The sequence below is a fragment of the Sorghum bicolor genome, chromosome 10 (assembly GCF_000003195.3).
Source record: "Sorghum bicolor cultivar BTx623 chromosome 10, Sorghum_bicolor_NCBIv3, whole genome shotgun sequence".
In the NCBI taxonomy this organism is placed as follows: Eukaryota; Viridiplantae; Streptophyta; class Magnoliopsida; order Poales; family Poaceae; genus Sorghum; species Sorghum bicolor.
This window is the reverse complement of record NC_012879.2, coordinates 7,562,926-7,588,753: the sequence shown is the minus strand read 5'-3', so window position 1 is coordinate 7,588,753 and position 25,828 is coordinate 7,562,926. Positions and strand designations below refer to the sequence as shown.

The 25,828-nt window shown below is 43.2% G+C and overlaps 2 protein-coding genes across 2 annotated transcripts; one reads left to right on the top strand and one right to left on the bottom strand.

The window, feature by feature from the left end:
• Positions 472-7,297, bottom strand: LOC8065492 (thioredoxin-like protein YLS8). The gene is made up of 2 exons (XM_002436681.2): positions 6,962-7,297; positions 472-1,169 (listed from the first exon to the last, which is right to left on the bottom strand). Exons 1-2 carry the CDS (start codon positions 7,079-7,081, stop codon positions 861-863), a joined length of 429 nt encoding a protein of 142 aa, XP_002436726.1. The 5' UTR covers positions 7,082-7,297; the 3' UTR covers positions 472-860.
• LOC8065491 (spidroin-1) lies at positions 23,647-25,667 on the top strand. The gene is made up of 2 exons (XM_021450036.1): positions 23,647-23,977; positions 24,425-25,667. Exons 1-2 carry the CDS (start codon positions 23,970-23,972, stop codon positions 25,497-25,499), a joined length of 1,083 nt encoding a protein of 360 aa, XP_021305711.1. The 5' UTR covers positions 23,647-23,969; the 3' UTR covers positions 25,500-25,667.

Genomic DNA, 25,828 nt, shown 5'->3' with positions numbered 1-25,828 from the left:
CACGTACACGCCCCCGGGCCGGGCCCCAGTGATGATTATCAGTTCACGTCCCAGTTAATCCTCCAGGACACCAGCGTCCATGCTCGCTTAATAACCCCACGAACTGGAGGCAGCAGTTCAGCTAAAACTATTCTCCTCTTAACAGCACACGTGCGATGCATGCATCAGAAAACAAAATGATTTAACTTCTGTACAAATCCCTTTGATACGTAGTACAAATGAAGCCGGAAGCTCATCTATTCATGGTACACACGGCTCAACGGCTCAAAATATGCTACGCTACGAAAAAATTGGAGCCATAACTGTCTAAGAACTTGGCACGATGGGTGGCATGAGATAACCTATATATTTGGATCGGACCGGCACCACGACATAAAAAATAGCCATGAAAAAGACTGTTGCATGGTTCCTAGAATCACACAGCTGGACGCGGTCAAGCAAAGCTTCTGCATATCCTGGGCAGTGGGCACCATCAAAAAGAGCTCAATTTATATTGGACTTACAGATTGAGGGGCACTCGTTCATACAAAATAGCAAAGCACAGTTCCCACGTTCCAAACATGTAACTGTTTCTCATTAGTAAACATATAGCCATTCCAAAGGGAGGGAGAACGCAAATCCTTTTTTTTTTGGGGGGGGGTACTCCAGCAATCACCTCAAATCACAACTTCACAAGATCACTTTGGCATGCCAAGATATAGTTAACGCCAGCAACTTGAATATACTAGGGCATGCCAAGATACAGTTAAGCATTGCCAGTCGAACTGACTGTCTGAGTAAACATCCCCTAATAGATTGCATAAGGGGAACATACTAGGCTAGCAAACAGCAGCTGCTGCTCCGCGTGAATGCTTCACTTCTTAGTAACGGTACTTTGTGGAGTAGTCCTTTGGAGCAATCACCAGACCACGGCCTTTCCGGGCGCCCCTGTAAACAGTCTCCACGATGTCGATGAACTCTTGCTTGTCCTTCAGGGCCCAGTTGATCTTGTTGTTGTTTCCTGTCCCAAGATCAATCATGATGTGCTTGTTCCGGAAGAAGAACATCACCGTAGAAGGGTCATACAGCTCGTACATAGTGTTGAAATCAGGGACCTCTGTGATGTCAACAAGGTAGATGACTGCAAAGTTCTTTATGGTCTCAGCTACTGCTGCCAGCACTTCATCCATCTAAACATTAACAAGAGCGAGTCAGAATGAAGTCAAAACACACAACAGTGCTAAATTAGTGCGGAACCAAAATATATGTCCAAGTGAGAATTTAAAAAAGGGCAAGTGCCATGAACATGGTTTTTAGAAAGCATCAATGAAAAGATCAAGGCTACTTCACCTCAATTTCATTGAGCCATGAATAGCAAAAATCAAGCACTGAAGTTGTCGCTTGCGCTCGCAACATGAGTGGACAGATGTACTATGTCACCTAACAAAGAAAACACCCTAACCACTTCTGTTCCAAATTTACAAAAGAATCAACTGAACATAACTGTAACATGCAATGCTGTACAAACCAGGCCAATAAACAAACAGTTTATAATTTAATCAGCCAAGTAGCAAACTGGTAATATTGTTATGAGATACCCAAACCTTGAGTATTTATTTGTCTCCTCACTAATCGACATGAGGACCAAGCATTTTAGAGACTTTAAATGTGGACTGGTGCAGTTCATAATTCTCTTATGCAGTATTTACAAAAGTAAGCAGAATTGTAGAATCCTGGAGTCAATACACTAAAACACACCTAACTCTTTATTGTTTCCACATACCACAAGCAAGAAAGCAACCAGTACAAACAATTGCACCAATTCAGTTTCATCACAAAAGGCTTCAAAACTAAGGTTAAGTAGTTTATCAAAACCTTATGTGGAATAAAATCTTTATTTACCTGATAAAAGGACAGACTTACTTACAATCTTCCCCTACGAACAGAAAACCAAAAGATAGTACCATCTTACACTTTATTGATACGATAGAGTATAGCCAAGCAGGGAGGGCGATGCCAGGCGCTAAATGGCGAGTTTAGAGATCATAAACAAATGGCCCTCCCACATGTTTTAATCGACCAAGCAGAGCTGTCTATAACCCTGGTTACCATCAGCATTACCCTAACCTAAGCAACCCCTACTCATGCTCACTGATTAGTAATTAACATAAAGGCAGCACTGGTTGCAAAATCTAATATACCTACTATAAACAAACGTAGAAAGAGAGAAATGGATACATGACAAGTCATTGATTAATAATCCAATTTCATGGAAGTGTATCTTTGCAATAATCGTATCAAATAATAGCTTGTTTATCTCCTACAACTAAAAAGAGAGAAACTAAGATTGTTTCTTCGTGCGACATTCGTTTGGGGTCGCCGCGAGGCCCTCCCCCTTGCGATCTCAGGCGCAACTTTCCTCTCTCGCTAGACTGCGATCCCGCAATCACGCCATCGATCTGCCTCGCCCCTGCGATCCCTGCCTCTCGCTCGTGCGCAAGGGAGGTAAGAATGGAAGCCCAATCCCACCCGACCCTCCAGCCAGCGCGCGATCTTCTCCCCCAATCCCAGACGACGATGCCTTCGCCCAACAAAAGTCTCCCACGGCAGGCGGCGCCGTGCTCACAGCATGACCCCGCCCCCGCTCGCTCTCCGTCCCTCAGTGCAAAAGAGAGTGGGAAGGACCATGGATTTTGCTAGGGTTTGTGGTTTCTGCTTCACACAGCCTCCTCATTCCTCACCACCACAGCCTGGAAGGGGGAGCCGCAGCCGTCCGAAGCCACACAAGAGGATCTCGCTCCGGTGCCGGTGGCACCTGCGGCCGTGTTGACTGAGGCGGAGATGGACAAGCTGCCGCCCAGGTCCACCTTCGCTAGCAGGAAAAGAGGCAAGGAGCCGAGGTCATTGTCAATAAGGACACCATGGCTGCGTTCACCGTGAGTGCGTGCATCTTCATCCACTATCTCTCCACCACGTCTGTAACATCCCAATCCCTCTGATTTAGATCCATGTCGCCCCCATTTACTGTATCCTCTATTGCAGGTTGCATTCAGATTTGGAACTTGGAAGAGAATGCCAGTAATCTGATAGGCTGATAATACCATTTTGTGGAACAATAGTGACGTACAACATATTTTATCCAATCGAATCCTGGGTATTTTGTGCAAAATTGTAGATGCTACCATCAATCAAAGCTCCAAGTAACACATGTGATGCATTTTACTATGGTAGAGTAACTGACAACGAGTTTTTGTGTCCGATAGCAATCTCTGCTCATTTTAAGTAGAGAGGGGTATGGAAAGGGGAATCTGTGAAATCTAACTTCTTGTGTATTCTAACATGGAGGCTCTCGATCATTTCAGTTGGAAAATGGTCTTCCAACTTAGTATAATTAGCTCTTCCTTATTAAGGTATCCGAGATAATAGTATGATGATGATTTTGTCTGCAGTGCCAATGATATGTGCAAGGAATCAGAGAGGCAGACCATATCAACGCTGATGATGTCCTCAAGGTGCTTGATGAGATGGAGTTTTCAGAGTTTGTAGAGCCCCTTAGGACTTCACTGCAAGGTCAGTCTTGCTGCCTTCATCGTGTTAGCACCTTGTTAGATGGTCCATGGTATCATCGATATGTTAAGGTAATGCAGGGCATTACAACATGTGTTTGAGCTTTGAATTTTGGATTGTACCTTTTACAATTTGAAGCTTAAATAAACAGGCAGCTTGTGACTCCAATTTCCATAACCTAGGTCGTTGGATTGTAACAATTGAAGAAGTTGGTCCTACCCTGCTTTTCATGTATTGTGAGTTTGTGACGTGTAATTACCTACAATGCCACTTGTTACAGACTGCTTCAAGTGGTGGGCACACAATCAAACAGCCCTATGATCCAGAGCTTTTCACAATCCACAAGCTATTTTTCAGAATCCCTAGCTGAAACAAACATGACATTGCTCATTGCTATACTTGCTTAAGCTTTAGTGTCATAGTCCATTAGGTTAAGGTTCTTAACAATACTAACAAGGTCTAGGAGATTCCATCCTAATACTCACAAGCTCCAATATACATATGTTATGCTACCTTGCATGTTTATATCAACCAGATATGTTATTTCTTGCATGTTATGTTACCTTGTGATATGAAAGTCTTTGCAGCTTAGCTATGCCATATTGCCATCTGCAGGTTCTTGAGGTTGTTCAGGCCAAAAGTTTCTCAAAGCTTGTGCTACACGATCGATCACCTACACCAAGCTGAACACCTGTAACCATTCTGCTCTTGGTCCTATCCATGCCACTGCCCAGCAAGCTGTCCATAGATGCCATGGTTGACAGTGGCTCTGAGTATACTGATTGTGCCTTGGGTTTTCCAGGATCTGCTCTCTCGAATCCAAGGAGTAAGGAATTTCTTCACCTGCCCCTGTTTTTTTGTAAATTACGCGTGCTCCTGTTGACTTGATGCTTACTCTTTCTATGTGCATATGTGCGAGATTTCTCCTAAGAAGCAAACAAGCTACCAAAGTGTGTTTTAGATAAACATTTTTTTTGCTATCGTAAAGGACTACATGTTATATTTGGAGATCAAAGAACATCTGGAACAAAACTTATTATGATTTTAGACTTGCTTATTTCATATTTACTGCATACAGATCTCCAAATTTGTTGTAAAACAACAGTTGCTTATACTTATCATATTATAATGGATACTATCTTTTCCATCATACATGCTAATTTATTTTCTTTTGTTCTATAGATCCTATGTTGCTTATTGTACAATCTATTGATTTGATCCACTATTTTTAATCAACTATTTTTTATACTCTTAACACTCTAGCAATCAGGACAAGAATCAATATACATCTGTTATTTTGCGTATCTAAATTTATTAGGCTCCTTAGTTGGCTACTATGTACATTGATTTTGTGCTTTGTTTTGTTTCAGGTTTAGAAATGTGATTTGGGTGATAAACTTGGCAGATTGTTGGACTCCGAAGAAATTTCTTTGCATTATCATCAAATGGGTTGATGCTCATTGGTTGTGCAGGTATATTTTGCAGCTTTATCTGAATATCATGACTATTTGGGAATGCAGGCACTTTGTCTCCGAACTTTACATGTAGTTTCTATACCTATTATTTTTCATAGATACTACATATAGAAACCATAGTCCTAATGGATATTCTCTTTTCATTCTCTACCAATCATATTCCTTTATGTCTTGGTTCTTGTATAGGTATGGTTTCTAACTTAGTCTCAGTTTCTATGATTTTTACTCTCTTTCTTCAATAATTACCTTGTCACATTAGCAAACACTTATTTAATATTTAATTTCATAATATTGTTATTTTATCGTGCGATCCGTGTTTTCTTTATTATAAAAATTTAGTTATCCCGTAGCAACGCACGGGCACGCTACCTAGTGATGTATAAAACACATGTGTCACAAAATTACCCACTACATTGTAGCAAACTGCAATAGTATAATTACATACATTGAGTGGACTGACTAAGTTCATCAATTCTTCCATTAGGAATATGAACTCTGAAGCAAATAAATATGGATAATATCGACACAGAAGCTTAGGTGATGGAAGAAAGACTGCACACATAGTAAAAAACTATTGCAATATTTATAGTCCAGTTGACTGTATTGACAATGACAAGTAAAAGGAATAAACCACTTCATTATCAAGGCCGGTGACACTTCATTCCGGCACAACAATGTCAACAAGAAAAAAAATGATAGTTGGCCATGATTTTTTGAGAACCTGATGGTAGCAGACTCTAAGAACAAACAGTTGTTCATGAGGTCTGTGCATGTGAAATCTGGTGGATTGGTTAATGAATTGGTTGTGTATGTGAAAGCGCAGCCATCTGGTTCTTCTTGGAGTAGTATTCAGGAGTTAGTTTCTACGAACCAACTGCCCTTTTAGTTAGGTTAGGGAACTGTTAGCAGTTGATTTGACCTCAGAAGATTTAGTGAACACATAACTATTGTACTTCTCTATATATTCCGTATGTGTCAAATGGCCAGTCTTTCAGACTTGTATTCTTGCATCACGAAATCCAGACCAACTAGCAGAATATCAATAATCAGCTAGAACTGCTGTATTTTTTTTAATCTATTGATTTGCAACTCCTGTTTGTTAGTAAGATTTCCAAATCCTGGGGTTTTGTTATGGTTACTGTCTAACAATATACTGCTTATATAAGAAATAAGTTAGCTAGAAGACCTATGAGTGACCTCACCTGCTTGTATTCTGTAATGAGCAGAAAACAGTTGGATAACTCACCTGTTTTTAGATTGATGTGTGTCATCTTATATTCAGAAAGAGATTTCTGAAATGATGGAAATGGATTTCGGTCAGCACTTTTGAATCTGTGGCACCTTTATGGATTATTAGTAAACATGCTACAAATGTGCTTATGGAACTGTCAAAATGTTGTGTGTTTTCAGGGAAAGAGCTATATGCAGTGATGGAGATGCCGAGAGAAATCACTGGGACACTAAAGCGAGGTCTTCAAATTGGAGCCTGTGTTTCAAAACAGTTCAGCCTTTTATTTATTAAAAACGCTAAATTTTGGTCACATAGTTTAGTACTTATAAGTTTGGTCAGATGAACATGGCAGGGCGCCCAACGTTCGAGTTAACATGAAAGCAGCACGGATTGCAGAAACTAAAGCAGCAAAACTGTTACAGTTCACCTATAGCATAAGTAATCAGAGACCTTGACTCCTGAACTCGAAGTCTCCAACAGCCTACAGCAACGCCCACGGGAACAAATCCTGACCCCCCCCCCCCCCCAATTTCCTGAATTACGCACAGCCTCCACCTCCACGAATTCAATAACCGCACAACCCCCATCGCCCCCTCAACGCCAAAGTAGAACAAACAGAAATCATACGCAAGAGAATCGCATCGCATCGCATCGCATAGTCACAGATCAAGGATGGTCAGAACTCTAGGGTTAGGATGTTGCTGGATACCTGCATGCAGGTCTCGTCCCAGTCGTGGCCGAAGCGGATGATGACGAGGCGCTCCTCCTCGGCGAGGATGGCCTGGTCCACCGCCCACCCCGAGTGGAGATGCGGCAGCAGGTACGACATCTTCTTCTTCTTCCCCCCGACGGCTGCTGCTCCCCTTCCTGCTCCTCCTGGATTCTCTCCTGCGGGTGTTCCGACGGCTGCTGCTCCCCTTCCTGCTCCTCCGGGAATCTCGCCAGCGGGCTGCGGGTGCCGAGCTGCTTCGCGAAAACGGAGAGGAGGAGCGCCCGATGGCCGAAAACCTGCGGATGTGTGGGGGCAGGCGAAGACGCCGGGGCAAGGCCCAATGCGGGTATAGAAAGATGGGGAAACGGACACGTCTCTCGCACCGCCATGGCTAAGCAGCCGGGCCCGGGTGCTTCTAGCCCAATACACGTATTTGGGCCTGTGTGATGGATCAGCCCTGGTACATTGGAGTTGGGCCCCTGGAGCTGCTCTCAACCCCATGGGCGTCGTAGTTAATTTTTTTTTTTAAAAAAAAAAACACTCTCGTGGCCCATGGAATCAGCAAGTGCCTCAGGCCGACACGTCTGTGGCTCTGTGCAGTGTGACGTCTGTGGCTCTGTGCAGTGTGAACAGGCTCAACTCTCAAGACTCAAGTGCATGGGCGCCAGCTGTGCCGAGAATGGATTACATGATGGCATCTCGAGCTTAATCTTTGCTTTGCCGGTAACCCTCGTCGACGTACGGATGCCCTTTTGTGATTAGGTTTATACGGCCATGCATGGAGTTATAGAAAGCTCCATCAATCACATTTCACACTTGTAGCCTTGTAGTGGGGTGGTCGGATGGACGGACCTGTACATCAATCATCCATCGGATTATATACACTTGCAAACTTATTGCTAGTACACTCCTACTAGTCTAGAGCGGCAGTGGCAGGTCCAAGCGCCTTTGTTTGGTGGCTAGAGAAGGTTAGGCAGCAGGATAAGCTATATGAAGCTTTTGGTCATCTGAACTCGAAGCTATTGTCCCCCTATTTTATCTTGACATAAATTGTGAACCAAATATCCTGTTTAATTTTTCATTTGGATTTTGGACTCAAACATCCAAGCCAGGTAGGTTATTACTTCCCTCTTCTGTCAGTCATGAACTCAGACGACAAAGAAGATTAATTTTGAATTGAAGGATAAACAAAGGTAGCTATTAGTTCATTATCTATCTCAAGGAATCAATACGACAGCCTGAAGAATCATTCTCGGGTTCGTTTCACAAGTACTCTATATATCTTTATCTCTTCAAAAAAAAACATATAATCGTGAGAAATCTAACAAAGGTCCTAGTTAGGCCCTGTTTAGTTACTGTAACACTCTCGTGTTAAGCGAACTAAAACATGACATGTCATCATGAGCATTTCATAGTTTATTGTTAAGTAAACCCTGATGCATTAACCTAAAATAAGTTTATTTTGGATGAATGTGTTTAGGAAGTAAAGTGTGTTTATTTTATGTATGGATGCTTGTTTTGGAGTTTAAAAACCTTGGGTGAAAGTTTTTCCGAAAGGCTTAGGGGGGGAAACCCTAGTTTTCAAAACCTTAGATTTGCCCCCTTTTGTGCAATTCAAAAACCAAGTAAAATTTGAAGTTGAGTTTAAAATCAAAGTTGTAGATCTTGTTAAGATGTACAACTTTGGTGTTTTGAGTTTTTGAAGATTTAGTACAAAATCCAAAGTAATTTTAAAAATACAGATTTCCGGAAAGTGTCCCCTTTTCAAACTTAAATCCCCAATTCAAAATCTGTTTGGAATTTTGAAAAATGGTCAACATGAAAGTTGTAGGGCTTGAAAAGTTGAATAACTTTCATGTTGGGAGTTTTTCAAGTTGTTATATAAAATCAAAAGTAATTTCTGAAATTCTGTTTTGCCCCAATTCAAAAATTTGGAATTAAGCTTGAATTTCAAACTGTTTGGCTCAAATTCATCCCTTTCCATTTCAAATCTGTCTTTGGTCATTAAAGATGTTTTGTAGCTCACAAAATTTTGTACAACTTTTATTTTGATGAAATTTTGACTTCTATTCAAAGTTTGGTTGTATTCCACAAAAAGACAGAAAGGGTATTTTGGGGAAGAGGGGGATAAGCTCGGTCCCTGTTCATGGCGGTGGACCGCCGAGCTGGGATCGGCGTTGCCAGCGCGTGAGCCGCCGTTTCATCCCGTCCTAGCGCGTGTTCACGTCCGTGACGATGTGGAGCAGCTGCTGGCAACCAGAGGCGCGACGTGCCCTTCTCTTCTGCGAGCACCGACTGCTTTTCCGCCACCGGAGCACCGAGGAGCAGTACCCCGTCCTCATCCAAATTGGCCGTGCTCGATCCTTCTCGCATCAAATTGAGCCATCCACGATGATCGACACCTCCTTGCGCATCTCCAGAACCCACCTTTCTGCTCCCTTTCGCACCTGAGCGTCGGAATTCATCGTTTTCCTCCTCGCCGGAGTAAATCGCCGCCGAGCTCGAGTCTTCCGTGGTCAGCCCATCCGGGCAACTTTCTGCTCTCTCTTTCTCTCGTCTTTGCTTCGTCATGACCTTGTGATGCTCATCGGCTCGCTCTTTTCTTCTTTGCTTCACAGCTGTCGCCGGGACATCGTCTCCTTCGTCGGAGCTCGCCGCCGGAGTCACTGGTCGCGTGGACGAGCAAACCCCGACTGTTCTCCGCTCCTTCTCTCTGCGTCATCACACCCAGGGTGAGACGTCAATGCTTCCTGACCTCTCCATTCTTTCTCTACTAGCCTAGAGCCACCGGCGTAAGCACCGCCGCGGCCATGTCCGCCGCCGCTCGTGGCCAGAGCTCGCTAGAGCAGTAGAGTGCGAGTTTGCTAGCTTGTTCGGTTGCGGGTTGCTTGCTGGTGCTTGTGCTCGTCTCCGTTTGGCTCGGGGTGACCGGAGTTGGCCGGCGTAACCCACGCCACCGCGCTCTGCCGCGCTCTGGACGGCCGGAGTGTCGAGGACCTCGTGTTTGTAAAGATAAGAAAGGGGAGGAGTTTGATTGCAAAGCCGTAGACTCATGTGAATAGTAGCCTGGTCTGCGGGTTGGTTGCTAAGAAAGCCGAGGGCTTTTCTGCAAAACTGCCAGCGCGCGCGGGGGAAGGCCGGCTGGGCCAAGTTTCACGCGAGCTGGGCCGAGCTTCTGGGCCGCAGTGGCACAGTAGCGTTTTCTTTTTCTTTTTCTGCAGTTTTTGAGTTATGTTTGATTTTGTATAATAAATCTTTTGCTGGTCCAAAAATTGTGAAAATTTTTGTATAGCTTACATAAAATGGATAGAGTCTAAGAAAAATGTTAGGTTTGATTTTCTGATAATTTTCATGTATACATAAATTGCCTTTGTTTATTAATGAATAAACCTTCCATGATTTTTAATAATTCATAGGTATATCCAAAAATCATGAAATTTAATATGTGAACTTATGTTATTGTTATCTAGCTTCAAGAATAATTTCAGCTCTGTTTGATAAAGTATGCTCTGTCTCTTAATAAAGCTATTTAAAAATAATTATAAAACAAATAGAAATAATTATTCCTTTAGGCTTTGTGTGATATTTGGATTTATTGGCAACCAGTGGTTACTTAGCATGATATGCTCCCTGGTTATGGTTTAATTCATGTAAATGATCCTTGTGTTATGATAGGTCCACAACATTGCTTAATAAAGATGATAAAACTTGTTTAGAAATAATCTATGTTTTTGGGTAGCTAAGTTAGTTGTTTCTATACCGTGAAGGTAGTTTGTACTCAAGATAATCATATTTTGTTGTTATCATCCAAGAACATGTAACCTGTCTTTATCATGCCATGAGTATATCATAATCATGCATATGCACTTTTACGTATAGAATACGCTCCAGAAGAATCTGATCCCCAGTGGGTTTCTTCCGAGTTTGTGGATTCTTCGAGTGTTGTTGAGTTGCCGAGCTTCCCTTCCGGTCAAGGCAAGCCCCGGACATTAAACCCTATCCTTGTATTTTCATAAAGTTATTTATATCACTTGAGTTAATATGATGCATTAGGTGAATAGGAGTTGAGTGAATCCTATTTGCTGCATTATCTACCTTGATGATTTCCATGTTAACCTTGATACCTGCTTTATGAAAATGCTTAGTATGCTTAGCCCTGCTTATTAGATAAGTTTTCAAATGAGAACGTTCGAAGGGTCGTTGTGGAATACTCTTATAGTTAATGATGTTCAATTTGAGACCGGTCGGTGGACTTGCTTTAAGAATGGAGTCTTAAAGTAGTGTCTCCAACTGAGTCGATTAAGGACCGTACCGTTGATTGGCCTGTTGTGATTGAGACCTTTGAGTACAGCCCACATGCGGCGGTAAGCCTTACCTATAGCTATTCCGATACTTGAGAACGGCTAACCGCGTACTGGGAGTGGAGAGATGGCGAGAGTAGCGTGTACCCACCTTACGGATCTGAGATGACCGGGAAACATCTAGATTGGCTGTAGGATGGTGGTGTACTGTACTCTCGGGTGACGCTGGACCCGTTCTTGTATGGGAGGATCTATAGAAAAGGTTGACATATGCAAGATTAAGTTCTACATATGTCGTGTGGTACTGAATCCCCAGCTGGGTTTAATCGATTCGAATCGCCGTGTTTCCTCAGATATGGAGCCTCAATCCTCACCCCATCATCGTAGTAATAAGTGAATCTTTGGTATAAGAAAGAGGTGATTTGCTTATGAAAGTAGGATAATGATCTTGGTTAGTTATAAGTGATAATCTTGAGTTAAAACTTGAAAGTAGGCTTTACTCTTAGTAAGCTTTTATGCAAAAGAAATACTTGATCTTGATAAAGCTTTACCTTGAATCCCTATAGCCTGCATACCTGAGTCTCCACCTCTTTTATAGTCGGTTAAGTCTTGTTGAGTACTTTTGTACTCAGGGTTTTATTAACCCCTGTTGCAGGTGAATCTCTTGATAATCCTTTTGATGATCATGGTTACTTTACTCTTGTGGAGGAAAGTGACGATGAGGTTTCTGATGTGTGACCTTGGGCAAGTAAAAGTTGTTGTGTGAATCTATGGTTTATGTAATAATAAAGTTCCGAAGCTTTTATGTATTAAATACTTATGGTTTGTAAACCTTGAACTTAAGTTTCAATCTATGTTATGTAACCTTTCCGCTTTTACTCTGATTTCTCTTATCTATGAAATGTTGTAATACTGTGATGCTTGATGAGGGAATTCCTGAAAAGAATGTTACGTGGATGATTCGGGTATCCCGAGGACACCCGACAGACTTCTTGAGTCATTTGGAACTCGTGCACGACGATCAGAAGTCTTTGGGACAATGATGTGTGCATGTGGGCCACTTAATTCAGGAGGTTCTGCCACAGCTGGTATCAGAGCAGGTTTCCCTTAGAAAGTATAGCAGTATTCGAATTTGAAAACTTCAAAAGCTTTTGAGTCAAACTAAATTTCAAATTAGTTTGAGTCCAAATTGCTTCTAAGCTTGTCTTATGCTTCTAACTTGTCTCAGTTCATTCTTTAGACTTATCCTTCTATCTAAATGGATATGTTCTTAGTATAATTATGGTGATATTTATATACAAGGAACGATGCTTATAATGTTATAATATTGCCCTATTTATGAAAAGAACGTTTATGCACTTTTATATCAAGTGCCTAAGTTAAAGTTAATTATTTGTTTGATGTATGCTTTGTTCGTAAGTACGTTTCATGCATCATCATTGAAAACATGTAATTAACTTTCCTCCTTAAAGTTGTTAATAATTAGAAGTAATATGTCCATCTAATTGTAAAACTCTATCCTTTAACCTTGGAACATATATAGTTCTAATATTCAAAATAAAAATATTTTGGCAGATGGCTCGTACCCGCCTAACCGCTCGCAAGTCCACCGGAGGTCGTGTCCCCAGGCACCAGTTGGCATCAAGGGATCCGCCACCCTCCGACAGCAGCGACAGCAGCACTGACAACTCCAGCGACGAAAACGGGAGTGACACCAGCGGAGGTCCTCCTTCGCCAAGGACCTACAGGCTTATGAAGGATGATCTGCGCCTGATGCTCACTGACAACATCAATATGGAAGTTCAGCTGTACCATATGGCTGGGTATGTGGTCACACTTGAGGCCTATGCCAACACCCTCCATGAGGAAGTGCACCAGCTGCAGGATGCCCTCAATCCACCCGAGGCTCCTGAAGCAGCAGAGGAAGGACCAGTTGTCATCCAAGTGGATAGTGATACTTCTGAGGATGAAGCAGAGGAGCCAGGAACTCCCACTCCAGATGAGGGTGTTACCACCAGTGAGTCGGAGATGGATGACGACTAGGTGTTGAGAAGGCAAGAAGTATGACCGAGTGTGATCTTCTGACTTTGTAACTTAGTTAGTCAGAAAACCTCTAGTATGGGAAGAGTGTAAGATAGTGGTTTCGGAAGTCCTGCCCAGGAGCGGACTTGTATGATAAATAAGATGAACTGTTTGTGCTATGTAAGCCATGATGTATGATGTTTAAGTAAGTATGTTAATCGAAGTGTGATGTGTTTCTAAACAGATGTCTGCTAACAACCATGGAGCTAGTTCTTCCCAGGGTGGGGATGATTTTCCCAATGCACCACCAGTTCCACCCTCTTTGGCTGATGCAATTGCAGCATTGGTCAATGCAACAACTCTGTTAGCACAAAACCAGAATGTTGGTCAGCGTGGCCGTGGTCGCCATAACCGAGAGGAAACCACATATGTTGACTTCACAGATACTCGTCCCCCAGTTTTCACAAAAGCTGATGAACCTCTTGAAGCTGAGGATTGGCTTCGCACTATGGAGCAAAAGTTCAGTCTCATCAACTGTAGTGAAACCCAGAAGCCAGCTTTCGCCGCTCAGCAGCTGAGAGGAGCAGCAGGAGTTTGGTGGGAAAACTTACTGGCTGTTCAACCAGCCCGCCACCGAATCACTTGGGGAGAATTCAAAGAAGCCTTCAGGGCTCATTACATTCCCAAGGGAGTTATGAAAATGAAGCTCGAAGAGTTCTTAGCTCTCCGTCAGGGGGATGACTCAGTCATACAGTATATTGGAAAGTTTAATCATCTGTCCCAATATGCAATTGAGCAAGTCAACACTGATGAAAAGAAGAAGGATTGTTTCATGAGAGGCTTGAATACAAAGCTTCAGCTGATGATGGCATCGTGTGGCAATATATCTTATCATGAGGCAGTGAACATTGCTATCTCCAGTGAAGAAAAGAACCGCAAACATAAGGAGGCTAAGAAGAAGAAGGGGTTTGTCTCAGGGTCTGGATCATCTGGCGGCAACAAGAAGCGTCAGAGGCTTGTATATCATCCAGCTCAACAGTTCCGACCATCTTCTCGTCCTCCTTATCAGCCACCTCAGCAGCAGAATATGCAGAGGAATTTTGCAAGGCCGCCAATGCCATTCAATGTTCAACGTCAGCCAAATGTTCCTGCTATCCGTCCGCCAATGTCACAAGCTGCAAACAACCCTTGCTACAATTGTGGGAAGAGTGGACATTTTTCTCGTGAATGTCCATATCCGAGGCAAAATGTTCCAAATGTCAATGCACCAAGACCAGTGGGAAATCAGCAAGCAAATCAGAACAAGGGTCATGCCCAGAATCAGCAGAAGGGTAAGGGTACTCAGAAAACAGGAAGGGTTTTCCATACTCAAGTTGAAGCTATACCTGAGGGAGAACCGGTGATGCTTGGTATGTTCCCTGTTGCCCAACACCCAGCGCTTACACTTTTTGATTCTGGTGCATCACATACTTTCATGAATAAAGCATTTGCGGAAAAGTATAATATACCTATTGGTGCAACCAAAGATGAGTTCTTTATACAGTCACCTGGGGGTCGACTATGCACTAAGGAAATGGTACATCAGGTGCCAATAGACTTGGGTGGATATATATTTCCAACATCCATGATAGTGTTAAAAGATCCAAGTATAGATGTGATCTTGGGTATGAACTGGATGAGTCAGAGAGGTGCAGTTATAGACACCTTAAATAGAACCATCAAGGTCAACTTACCTAATAGCAAGTCTCAACTTCTTATCCATCTTCCTACCCTTAAAAGAGCAGTTGAGCAAGTGTGTGCTATCTCTGTTAAGGAAATCAAGGATATTCCAGTGGTCTGTGAGTTTCCTGATGTGTTTCCAGAAGATTTACCTGGTTTGCCACCGGATCGTGATGTGGAGTTTGAAATAGAGCTCAAGCCAGGGACAGCACCAATATCTAGAAGAGCTTATAGAATGCCACCAAAAGAATTAGCAGAATTGAAAACTCAGTTGCAAGAATTGATGGATAAAGGTTTTATTCGACCTAGTTCATCACCGTGAGGTTGTCCGGCAATCTTTGTGAAGAAAAAGGACCATACCTTGAGGCTATGTGTAGACTATCGTCCTTTGAATGAGGTAACAATCAAGAATAAGTATCCTTTGCCCCGTATTGATCTTCTCTTTGATCAACTAACTGGTGCTAAGGTATTTTCAAAGATAGACTTGAGATCGGGGTATCATCAAATTAAGATCAAGCCAAAAGATGTTCCGAAAACAGCATTCACTACCAGATATGGTTTGTACGAATATCTGGTCATGTCTTTTGGTCTGACAAATGCCCCAGCACATTTTATGTATCTGATGAATTCAGTGTTCATGCCAGAGTTAGATAAGTTCGTGGTGGTATTCATTGATGACATTCTCATCTATTCCAAAACTAAAGAAGAGCATGAAGAGCATCTCAGGATAGTGTTGACTCGCCTGAGAGAACATCAGTTATATGCTAAGTTTAGCAAATGTGAATTTTGGATAGATGAAGTTCAATTTTTGGGTCATGTTCTGTCAGCTGAAGGTGTTGCAGTAGATCCAAGCAAAGTTCAGGAAGTTCTGGACTGGAAGTCGCCAATTTCAGTACATCAAGTTCGGAGTTTCTTAGGATTGGCAGGGTATTATCGCAGGTTTATCCCTGACTTCTCCAAGATCTCTAAACCAATGACGACACTGTTGAAGAATGATACCAAGTTTGTGTGGTCATCCGAGTGTGAAGAAGCTTTTCGGACTTTGAAAAAGTTGTTGACCACTGCACCAGTGCTAGCTCAACCTGATATTGAAAAATCTTTTGATGTGTATTGTGATGCTTCAGGCAAAGGCATTGGGTGTGTACTAATGCAAGAAGGCAGAGTCATTGCATATGCTTCACGACAACTTAAGCGTCATGAAGAGCATTATCCAACACATGATCTAGAGTTGGCAGCTGTAGTCCATGCTCTGAAGATTTGGCGACACTATCTGTTGGGTAATACTTGTCACATATACACTGATCATAAGAGTTTGAAATATATCTTTACTCAGTCAGAGTTGAATATGCGTCAGAGAAGATGGTTAGAACTGATAAAAGATTATGATATTGAGGTACACTATCACCCAGGCAAAGCCAATGTAGTGGCAGATGCACTCAGTCGAAAGAGTCATTGCAATTGTCTCGAAGTTAAGCCGATAAACCTTACCTTGTGTTATGAATTTGAGAAGTTAAGTCTTGAAATAATTCCACAAGGAAGTCTTGCAAATATGACAGTTCAGTCATCTATCAAAAATCAGATTATTACAGCTCAGAAAGAAAATAAGGGTATGAGCTTTTTGAAAGAAAAGATTCAGTCTGAGCAGAATTCCAAGTTCAGAATAGATGAAGCTGGAGTGATTTGGTTCAAGGATCGTTTAGTGGTTCCAAAAGTTCCTGAACTCAGAAAACAAATTCTTGATGAAGCTCATGCAACAAGACTTTCAATCCATCCAGGCAGTAATAAGATGTATCACGATTTGAAACAAAAATTCTGGTGGACTAAGATGAAGCTTGAAATTGCTAGTTATGTGGCTAGATGCGATACTTGTCAAAAAGTGAAAGCAGTTCATCTTAGGTCTGCTGGAGAATTGCAACCATTGCCAATTCCATCTTGGAAGTGGGATGACATCAGTATGGACTTCATAGTGGGTTTACCTAGAACATTGAAAGGGTTTGATTCCATATGGGTCATTGTTGATCGTCTGACCAAATCAGCTCATTTCATTCCCGTAAGAAAGAAGTATCGAGCTTCCATCTATGCTAAGATATACTTTAACAGAATTGTAAGTTTACATGGTATTCCAAAGACTATCGTATCTGATAGAGGAACACAGTTTGTAAATGCTTTCTGGAAGCATCTACATAAGTCCTTGGGTACTAAACTTTTGCATAGTACAGCTTATCATCCACAGACTGGAGGTCAGACTGAAAGAGTCAATCAGATCTTAGAAGATATGTTAAGATCTTGTGTGCTCAGTTATTCAGAGAAATGGGATGAGTGTTTGCCACTAGCAGAATTCTCTTACAATAATAGTTATCAAGAAAGCATTAAGATGGCACCATTCGAAGCTCTATATGGCAGAAGGTGCAGGACACCTTTGAATTGGTCAGAACCTGGAGAACATAGTCTCTTCGGGGTTGACTTAGTCAAAGAAACCGAAGAGAAGGTCAAGATCATTCGAGATAACATGAAGATAGCGCAGTCCAGGCAAAAGAGTTATGCTGATAAGAGACGTCGATCTCTTAGCTTTGAGGTTGGTGATTATGTATACCTCAAAGTGTCACCTATGAAAGGAGTCACTCGTTTTGGAGTAAAAGGAAAATTGGCACCTCGATATATAGGTCCATATCAAATCCTTGAAAGGTGTGGAAAAGTGGCATATCGTCTAGATTTACCACCACAGTTGTTATCAGTTCACAATGTGTTCCATGTCTCTCAATTAAAGAAATGTCTTCAAGTGCCTGATCATATCATTCATGTTGAAGAAATTGAGTTAAAGCCTGATCTGACATATTCAGAGTATCCTATCAAGATTCTGGATCAAAAAGATCGAGTCACTCGTAGAAGAACTATCAAATACTACAAGGTGCAATGGAATCAACATACCGAAGATGAAGCCACGTGGGAATCCGAAGAGTTTCTCCTAGAAAGCTTTCCTGAGTTTCTTTCTTCTGTCTTATCCTTGTAATCTATAGCGTAATGATCTACCCCTGTTTTTGTAAAGGTGGTTTTGGAAGTGTTTGATAAACTTCTTTTTCCATTAGTTAGCCTTCAAGTTAAATCTCGGGACGAGATTTCTTTAAGGGGGAAAGAGCTGTAACACTCTCGTGTTAAGCGAACTAAAACATGACATGTCATCATGAGCATTTCATAGTTTATTGTTAAGTAAACCCTGATGCATTAACCTAAAATAAGTTTATTTTGGATGAATGTGTTTAGGAAGTAAAGTGTGTTTATTTTATGTATGGATGCTTGTTTTGGAGTTTAAAAACCTTGGGTGAAAGTTTTTCCGAAAGGCTTAGGGGGGGAAACCCTAGTTTTCAAAACCTTAGATTTGCCCCCTTTTGTGCAATTCAAAAACCAAGTAAAATTTGAAGTTGAGTTTAAAATCAAAGTTGTAGATCTTGTTAAGATGTACAACTTTGGTGTTTTGAGTTTTTGAAGATTTAGTACAAAATCCAAAGTAATTTTAAAAATACAGATTTCCGGAAAGTGTCCCCTTTTCAAACTTAAATCCCCAATTCAAAATCTGTTTGGAATTTTGAAAAATGGTCAACATGAAAGTTGTAGGGCTTGAAAAGTTGAATAACTTTCATGTTGGGAGTTTTTCAAGTTGTTATATAAAATCAAAAGTAATTTCTGAAATTCTGTTTTGCCCCAATTCAAAAATTTGGAATTAAGCTTGAATTTCAAACTGTTTGGCTCAAATTCATCCCTTTCCATTTCAAATCTGTCTTTGGTCATTAAAGATGTTTTGTAGCTCACAAAATTTTGTACAACTTTTATTTTGATGAAATTTTGACTTCTATTCAAAGTTTGGTTGTATTCCACAAAAAGACAGAAAGGGTATTTTGGGGAAGAGGGGGATAAGCTCGGTCCCTGTTCATGGCGGTGGACCGCCGAGCTGGGATCGGCGTTGCCAGCGCGTGAGCCGCCGTTTCATCCTGTCCTAGCGCGTGTTCACGTCCGTGACGATGTGGAGCAGCTGCTGGCAACCAGAGGCGCGACGTGCCCTTCTCTTCTGCGAGCACCGACTGCTTTTCCGCCACCGGAGCACCGAGGAGCAGTACCCCGTCCTCATCCAAATTGGCCGTGCTCGATCCTTCTCGCATCAAATTGAGCCATCCACGATGATCGACACCTCCTTGCGCATCTCCAGAACCCACCTTTCTGCTCCCTTTCGCACCTGAGCGTCGGAATTCATCGTTTTCCTCCTCGCCGGAGTAAATCGCCGCCGAGCTCGAGTCTTCCGTGGTCAGCCCATCCGGGCAACTTTCTGCTCTCTCTTTCTCTCGTCTTTGCTTCGTCATGACCTTGTGATGCTCATCGGCTCGCTCTTTTCTTCTTTGCTTCACAGCTGTCGCCGGGACATCGTCTCCTTCGTCGGAGCTCGCCGCCGGAGTCACTGGTCGCGTGGACGAGCAAACCCCGACTGTTCTCCGCTCCTTCTCTCTGCGTCATCACACCCAGGGTGAGACGTCAATGCTTCCTGACCTCTCCATTCTTTCTCTACTAGCCTAGAGCCACCGGCGTAAGCACCGCCGCGGCCATGTCCGCCGCCGCTCGTGGCCAGAGCTCGCTAGAGCAGTAGAGTGCGAGTTTGCTAGCTTGTTCGGTTGCGGGTTGCTTGCTGGTGCTTGTGCTCGTCTCCGTTTGGCTCGGGGTGACCGGAGTTGGCCGGCGTAACCCACGCCACCGCGCTCTGCCGCGCTCTGGACGGCCGGAGTGTCGAGGACCTCGTGTTTGTAAAGATAAGAAAGGGGAGGAGTTTGATTGCAAAGCCGTAGACTCATGTGAATAGTAGCCTGGTCTGCGGGTTGGTTGCTAAGAAAGCCGAGGGCTTTTCTGCAAAACTGCCAGCGCGCGCGGGGGAAGGCCGGCTGGGCCAAGTTTCACGCGAGCTGGGCCGAGCTTCTGGGCCGCAGTGGCACAGTAGCGTTTTCTTTTTCTTTTTCTGCAGTTTTTGAGTTATGTTTGATTTTGTATAATAAATCTTTTGCTGGTCCAAAAATTGTGAAAATTTTTGTATAGCTTACATAAAATGGATAGAGTCTAAGAAAAATGTTAGGTTTGATTTTCTGATAATTTTCATGTATACATAAATTGCCTTTGTTTATTAATGAATAAACCTTCCATGATTTTTAATAATTCATAGGTATATCCAAAAATCATGAAATTTAATATGTGAACTTATGTTATTGTTATCTAGCTTCAAGAATAATTTCAGCTCTGTTTGATAAAGTATGCTCTGTCTCTTAATAAAGCTATTTAAAAATAATTATAAAACAAATAGAAATAATTATTCCTTTAGGCTTTGTGTGATATTTGGATTTATTGGCAACCAGTGGTTACTTAGCATGATATGCTCCCTGGTTATGGTTTAATTCATGTAAATGATCCTTGTGTTATGATAGGTCCACAACATTGCTTAATAAAGATGATAAAACTTGTTTAGAAATAATCTATGTTTTTGGGTAGCTAAGTTAGTTGTTTCTATACCGTGAAGGTAGTTTGTACTCAAGATAATCATATTTTGTTGTTATCATCCAAGAACATGTAACCTGTCTTTATCATGCCATGAGTATATCATAATCATGCATATGCACTTTTACGTATAGAATACGCTCCGGAAGAATCTGATCCCCAGTGGGTTTCTTCCGAGTTTGTGGATTCTTCGAGTGTTGTTGAGTTGCCGAGTTTCCCTTCCGGTCAAGGCAAGCCCCGGACATTAAACCCTATCCTTGTATTTTCATAAAGTTATTTATATCACTTGAGTTAATATGATGCATTAGGTGAATAGGAGTTGAGTGAATCCTATTTGCTGCATTATCTACCTTGATGATTTCCATGTTAACCTTGATACCTGCTTTATGAAAATGCTTAGTATGCTTAGCCCTGCTTATTAGATAAGTTTTCAAATGAGAACGTTCGAAGGGTCGTTGTGGAATACTCTTATAGTTAATGATGTTCAATTTGAGACCGGTCGGTGGACTTGCTTTAAGAATGGAGTCTTAAAGTAGTGTCTCCAACTGAGTCGATTAAGGACCGTACCGTTGATTGGCCTGTTGTGATTGAGACCTTTGAGTACAGCCCACATGCGGCGGTAAGCCTTACCTATAGCTATTCCGATACTTGAGAACGGCTAACCGCGTACTGGGAGTGGAGAGATGGCGAGAGTAGCGTGTACCCACCTTACGGATCTGAGATGACCGGGAAACATCTAGATTGGCTGTAGGATGGTGGTGTACTGTACTCTCGGGTGACGCTGGACCCGTTCTTGTATGGGAGGATCTATAGAAAAGGTTGACATATGCAAGATTAAGTTCTACATATGTCGTGTGGTACTGAATCCCCAGCTGGGTTTAATCGATTCGAATCGCCGTGTTTCCTCGGATATGGAGCCTCAATCCTCACCCCATCATCGTAGTAATAAGTGAATCTTTGGTATAAGAAAGAGGTGATTTGCTTATGAAAGTAGGATAATGATCTTGGTTAGTTATAAGTGATAATCTTGAGTTAAAACTTGAAAGTAGGCTTTACTCTTAGTAAGCTTTTATGCAAAAGAAATACTTGATCTTGATAAAGCTTTACCTTGAATCCCTATAGCCTGCATACCTGAGTCTCCACCTCTTTTATAGTCGGTTAAGTCTTGTTGAGTACTTTTGTACTCAGGGTTTTATTAACCCCTGTTGCAGGTGAATCTCTTGATAATCCTTTTGATGATCATGGTTACTTTACTCTTGTGGAGGAAAGTGACGATGAGGTTTCTGATGTGTGACCTTGGGCAAGTAAAAGTTGTTGTGTGAATCTATGGTTTATGTAATAATAAAGTTCCGAAGCTTTTATGTATTAAATACTTATGGTTTGTAAACCTTGAACTTAAGTTTCAATCTATGTTATGTAACCTTTCCGCTTTTACTCTGATTTCTCTTATCTATGAAATGTTGTAATACTGTGATGCTTGATGAGGGAATTCCTGAAAAGAATGTTACGTGGATGATTCGGGTATCCCGAGGACACCCGACAGACTTCTTGAGTCATTTGGAACTCGTGCACGACGATCAGAAGTCTTTGGGACAATGATGTGTGCATGTGGGCCACTTAATTCAGGAGGTTCTGCCACAGTTACCCACCCAAAAATTTTTCATCCATCCCATCGAATCTTTGGACACTTGCATGGAACATTAAATGTAGATAAAAAAATAAACTAATTACACAGTTTGGTTGAAAAACGCGAGACGAATTTTTTAAGCCTAGTTACTCCATGATTAGCCTTAAGTGCTACAGTAACCTACATGTGCTAATGATAGATTAATTATACTTAATAGATTTGTCTTGCAGTTTCCTGACGAGCTATGTAATTTGTTTTTTTATTAGTTTCTAAAAACCCTTCCCAACATCCTTCCGACATATCCGATGTGACATCCAAAAAATTTTTATCCTGAGGCCCTGTTTAGTTACTCATCCAAAAAATTTTCATCCATCACATCGAATTTTTAGACACATGCATGGAACATTAAATGTAGATAAAAAAATAAACTAATTACACAGTTTGGTTGAAAATCGTGAGACGAATCTTTTAAGCCTAATTACTCTATGATTAGCCTTAAATGCTACAGTAATACACATGTGCTAATGATAGATTAATTATACTTAATAGATTTGTCTTGCAGTTTTCTGACGAGCTATGTAATTTGTTTTTTTATTAGTTTCTAAAAACCCTTCCCGACATCATTACGACACATCCGATATGACATCCAAAAAATTTTCATCCTCAATCTAGAGGGCCTTAGAGGCATCGAGCTGCTAGTGTGATGGGACAGTGGACCGTGATTGCTCCCGCGTTCATGCATGTTAGCATGTACGAGTACATACAGGTACAAAGCAATGATGGAGAGATATCTATGTCAAGTCCAGGCGCCAACTTTCCTTGGCGTGGAACGTTCCAACAGAGCTGCCCTCTCAAAAGCATCATGATGATGGGGAGGGCCCTCCAATTATACGTGGTCCGATCAATGCCACTGTACGTTTGTTTGACCTCCACGTACTCGCCCCGGGTGATGATTATACTTTCAAGTCGGTTCACGTCCTAATAATCCTCCAGGACACCGGCGTTCATGCTCGCTTAAACAATAATAATGCAGTTAAGATAAAAATTGTTCCCTCTTCAGTGGTGTCCATACATGCATGGCTAGCCATAGCAAAGACCTATTCTTTTATATTTTAAGGCTCATTCGCTTATGGTTATTTCTGACTAGGAATAGTTCTTGGTGAGAAGTGGCTCTACAAATTACACTAACATTTCTGATAGGAATGATTTCTTGTCACCATTCCCTTCCAAACAAACGTACGCAGCCTTAGTGGCGTTCAAAGCGGGAATGCTCATGGTAGTAGTTTTGACGAAACCTTACAAAATTAAAGGGAAATGGTTCGAGGCATTGAAGGGAAAGCCCATTCATTCCTGAACCGCTATCCCTTTTCATTGTTTGGTTCTTTATTAAACAAAGAAACCACCCTTCTGAGTTCTGAGTGGACTGTTAGGTAGGAGTACTATAAAAACACTCCTAGATCACTTGGGTATGTATAGGAATATGAGACTAGCCTGTTTGGTTTGCCGGTTGAACTCATCTGGCATCAGGTGAATCCGCCAGAAGCAGAATGGGTTCGTGCGACACATTTTGCGGAGCGACTTGATCCGTCACGATTGGCTTACCATTATCTCTCCGTGGAGGCACTCGATCGATGGCGGACGACGGTGCTATTCCATACTATGAACCAGCTAGAACCAAACTAGAAACAATATTACCAGCTTTCGATGTAGGATCGGATCATTCCGGATCTTGTGATGCCGCAAACCAAATAGCCTAGACAGGAGTGAACGAGTTGGTGCTTGAAACACTTTAAATATTGGGCCCAAATGCATGACAAGGTAATTCTTTTTGCATGCTTAATTATCGTCTTATCGATATTGATATATAGTACACTCACGCTATAAGTAAGTCTGCGCGAGGCACCTCTATAAGCAGAGAGCTCTCAGCTTGGCTTTGTTAGGCATTGTTTAGATGGAAAAAGTTTTTAGATTTTTGATACTGTAGCATTTTCTTTTTATTTAACAAACATTGTTTAATTATAGAGTAATTAGACTTAAAAGATTCGTCTCGTGATTTACAGGTAAACTGTGCAATTAGTTATTATTTTTATCTATATTTAATACTTCATACATGTGTCGTAAGATTCGAGGTAACGGATAATCTTGTAAAGTTTTAGGTTTTTAGGTGTATCTAAACATGTCCTTATTCACACTAGAAAACACCACTTTCCCTTCCAAAATTCTAGCCCCTCCCCTGTCTCGTGACTCGTGAGTCCTGTACTCCAGACCAAATGGCCAAGCACATCAGTGTCCTGCTACTGATGGCTGTGGCGCTCGCCGCAACCATGGCCGAGCCGTCGACGGCGACCAGGAAGCTCATGTTCCTGGTCCAGCCACAGCCGAACCTCCTCACGTACCACAACGGCGCCGTGCTGAGCGGCGACATCCCCGTCTCCATCCTCTGGTACGGCCGCTTCACGCCGGCGCAGAAGGCCGTCGTCTCCGACTTCCTCTTCTCCCTCTCTGCCGCGCCGCCGCAGGAGCCGTCGTCTTCGTCGTCGTCGTCGTCCCCCGCGCCGTCCGTTGCCCAGTGGTGGAGCAACATCAACCAGCTCTACCTCTCCAAGGCGGCGGCGGCGGCCGTCAGCAAGAAGAACGGCGCGCAGGGCGGCGCCAAGCGGAACGCGCGGGGGGTCCTGTCGGGCCAGGTCACCGACGAGGGCTGCTCGCTGGGGAAGAGCCTGAAGCTGTCCCAGCTTCCATCGCTGGCGGCGGCGGCCGCGGCACGCCCCGCCGCCAAGAAGGACCAGGGCGGCGGCGGCGTCGTGCTGGTGCTCACGGCGCGGGACGTGGCCGTGGAGGGCTTCTGCATGAGCCGGTGCGGCCACCACGGTTCGTACTCGTACGACGGCGGCGCGCGGTCCGGCTCCCGGTCCCGTCGCGCGGCGGCGGCGGCGTACGCGTGGGTGGGCAACCCCGTCGACCAGTGCCCGGGCCAGTGCGCGTGGCCGTTCCACCAGCCGGCGTACGGGCCGCAGGCGCCGCCGCCGCTGGTGCCGCCCAGCGGGGACGCGGGCATGGACGGCGTGGTGATCAACGTGGCCAGCATGGTCGCCGGCGCCGTGACCAACTGATGCCGTTCGGCGACGGGTTCTACCAGGGCGACCGCGGCGCACCGCTGGAGGCCGCCACGGCGTGCGCCGGCGTGTACGGCAAGGGCGCGTACCCTGGGTACGCCGGGCGGCTGCTCGTGGACGGCGCGACGGGCGCCAGCTACAACGCGCACGGCGCGCGCGGGAGGAAGTACCTGCTCCCGGCGCTGTTCAACCCCGACACGTCGGCGTGCTCCACGCTGGTGTAGCCACAAGTGACGGATCTCAAGCTTTTTCATGTTGGTATATATATGTATTATTATGTATATATGTAAATACTGAACAGTACATACAGTATGGATCATCGTATACGTAACGTGTTGTCGTGTCGGGCAGTGCTAAAATAAAAAGGCAAAGGACGTGTGGTTCAAGCTTTAGTATAGTGTGTACCAAAGCAAGGTGTGTTTGCATGTTTGTCCTTCGACGTGTTCCGAGAGACCGAGACCGCGAGACGCAGTGGTGCCGCGTGCGTGGCAGCCTGGCAGGTGAATCTAGAGACCAGGAAGCTTATCGGCTGGGGGTTGACGACGACGACGCC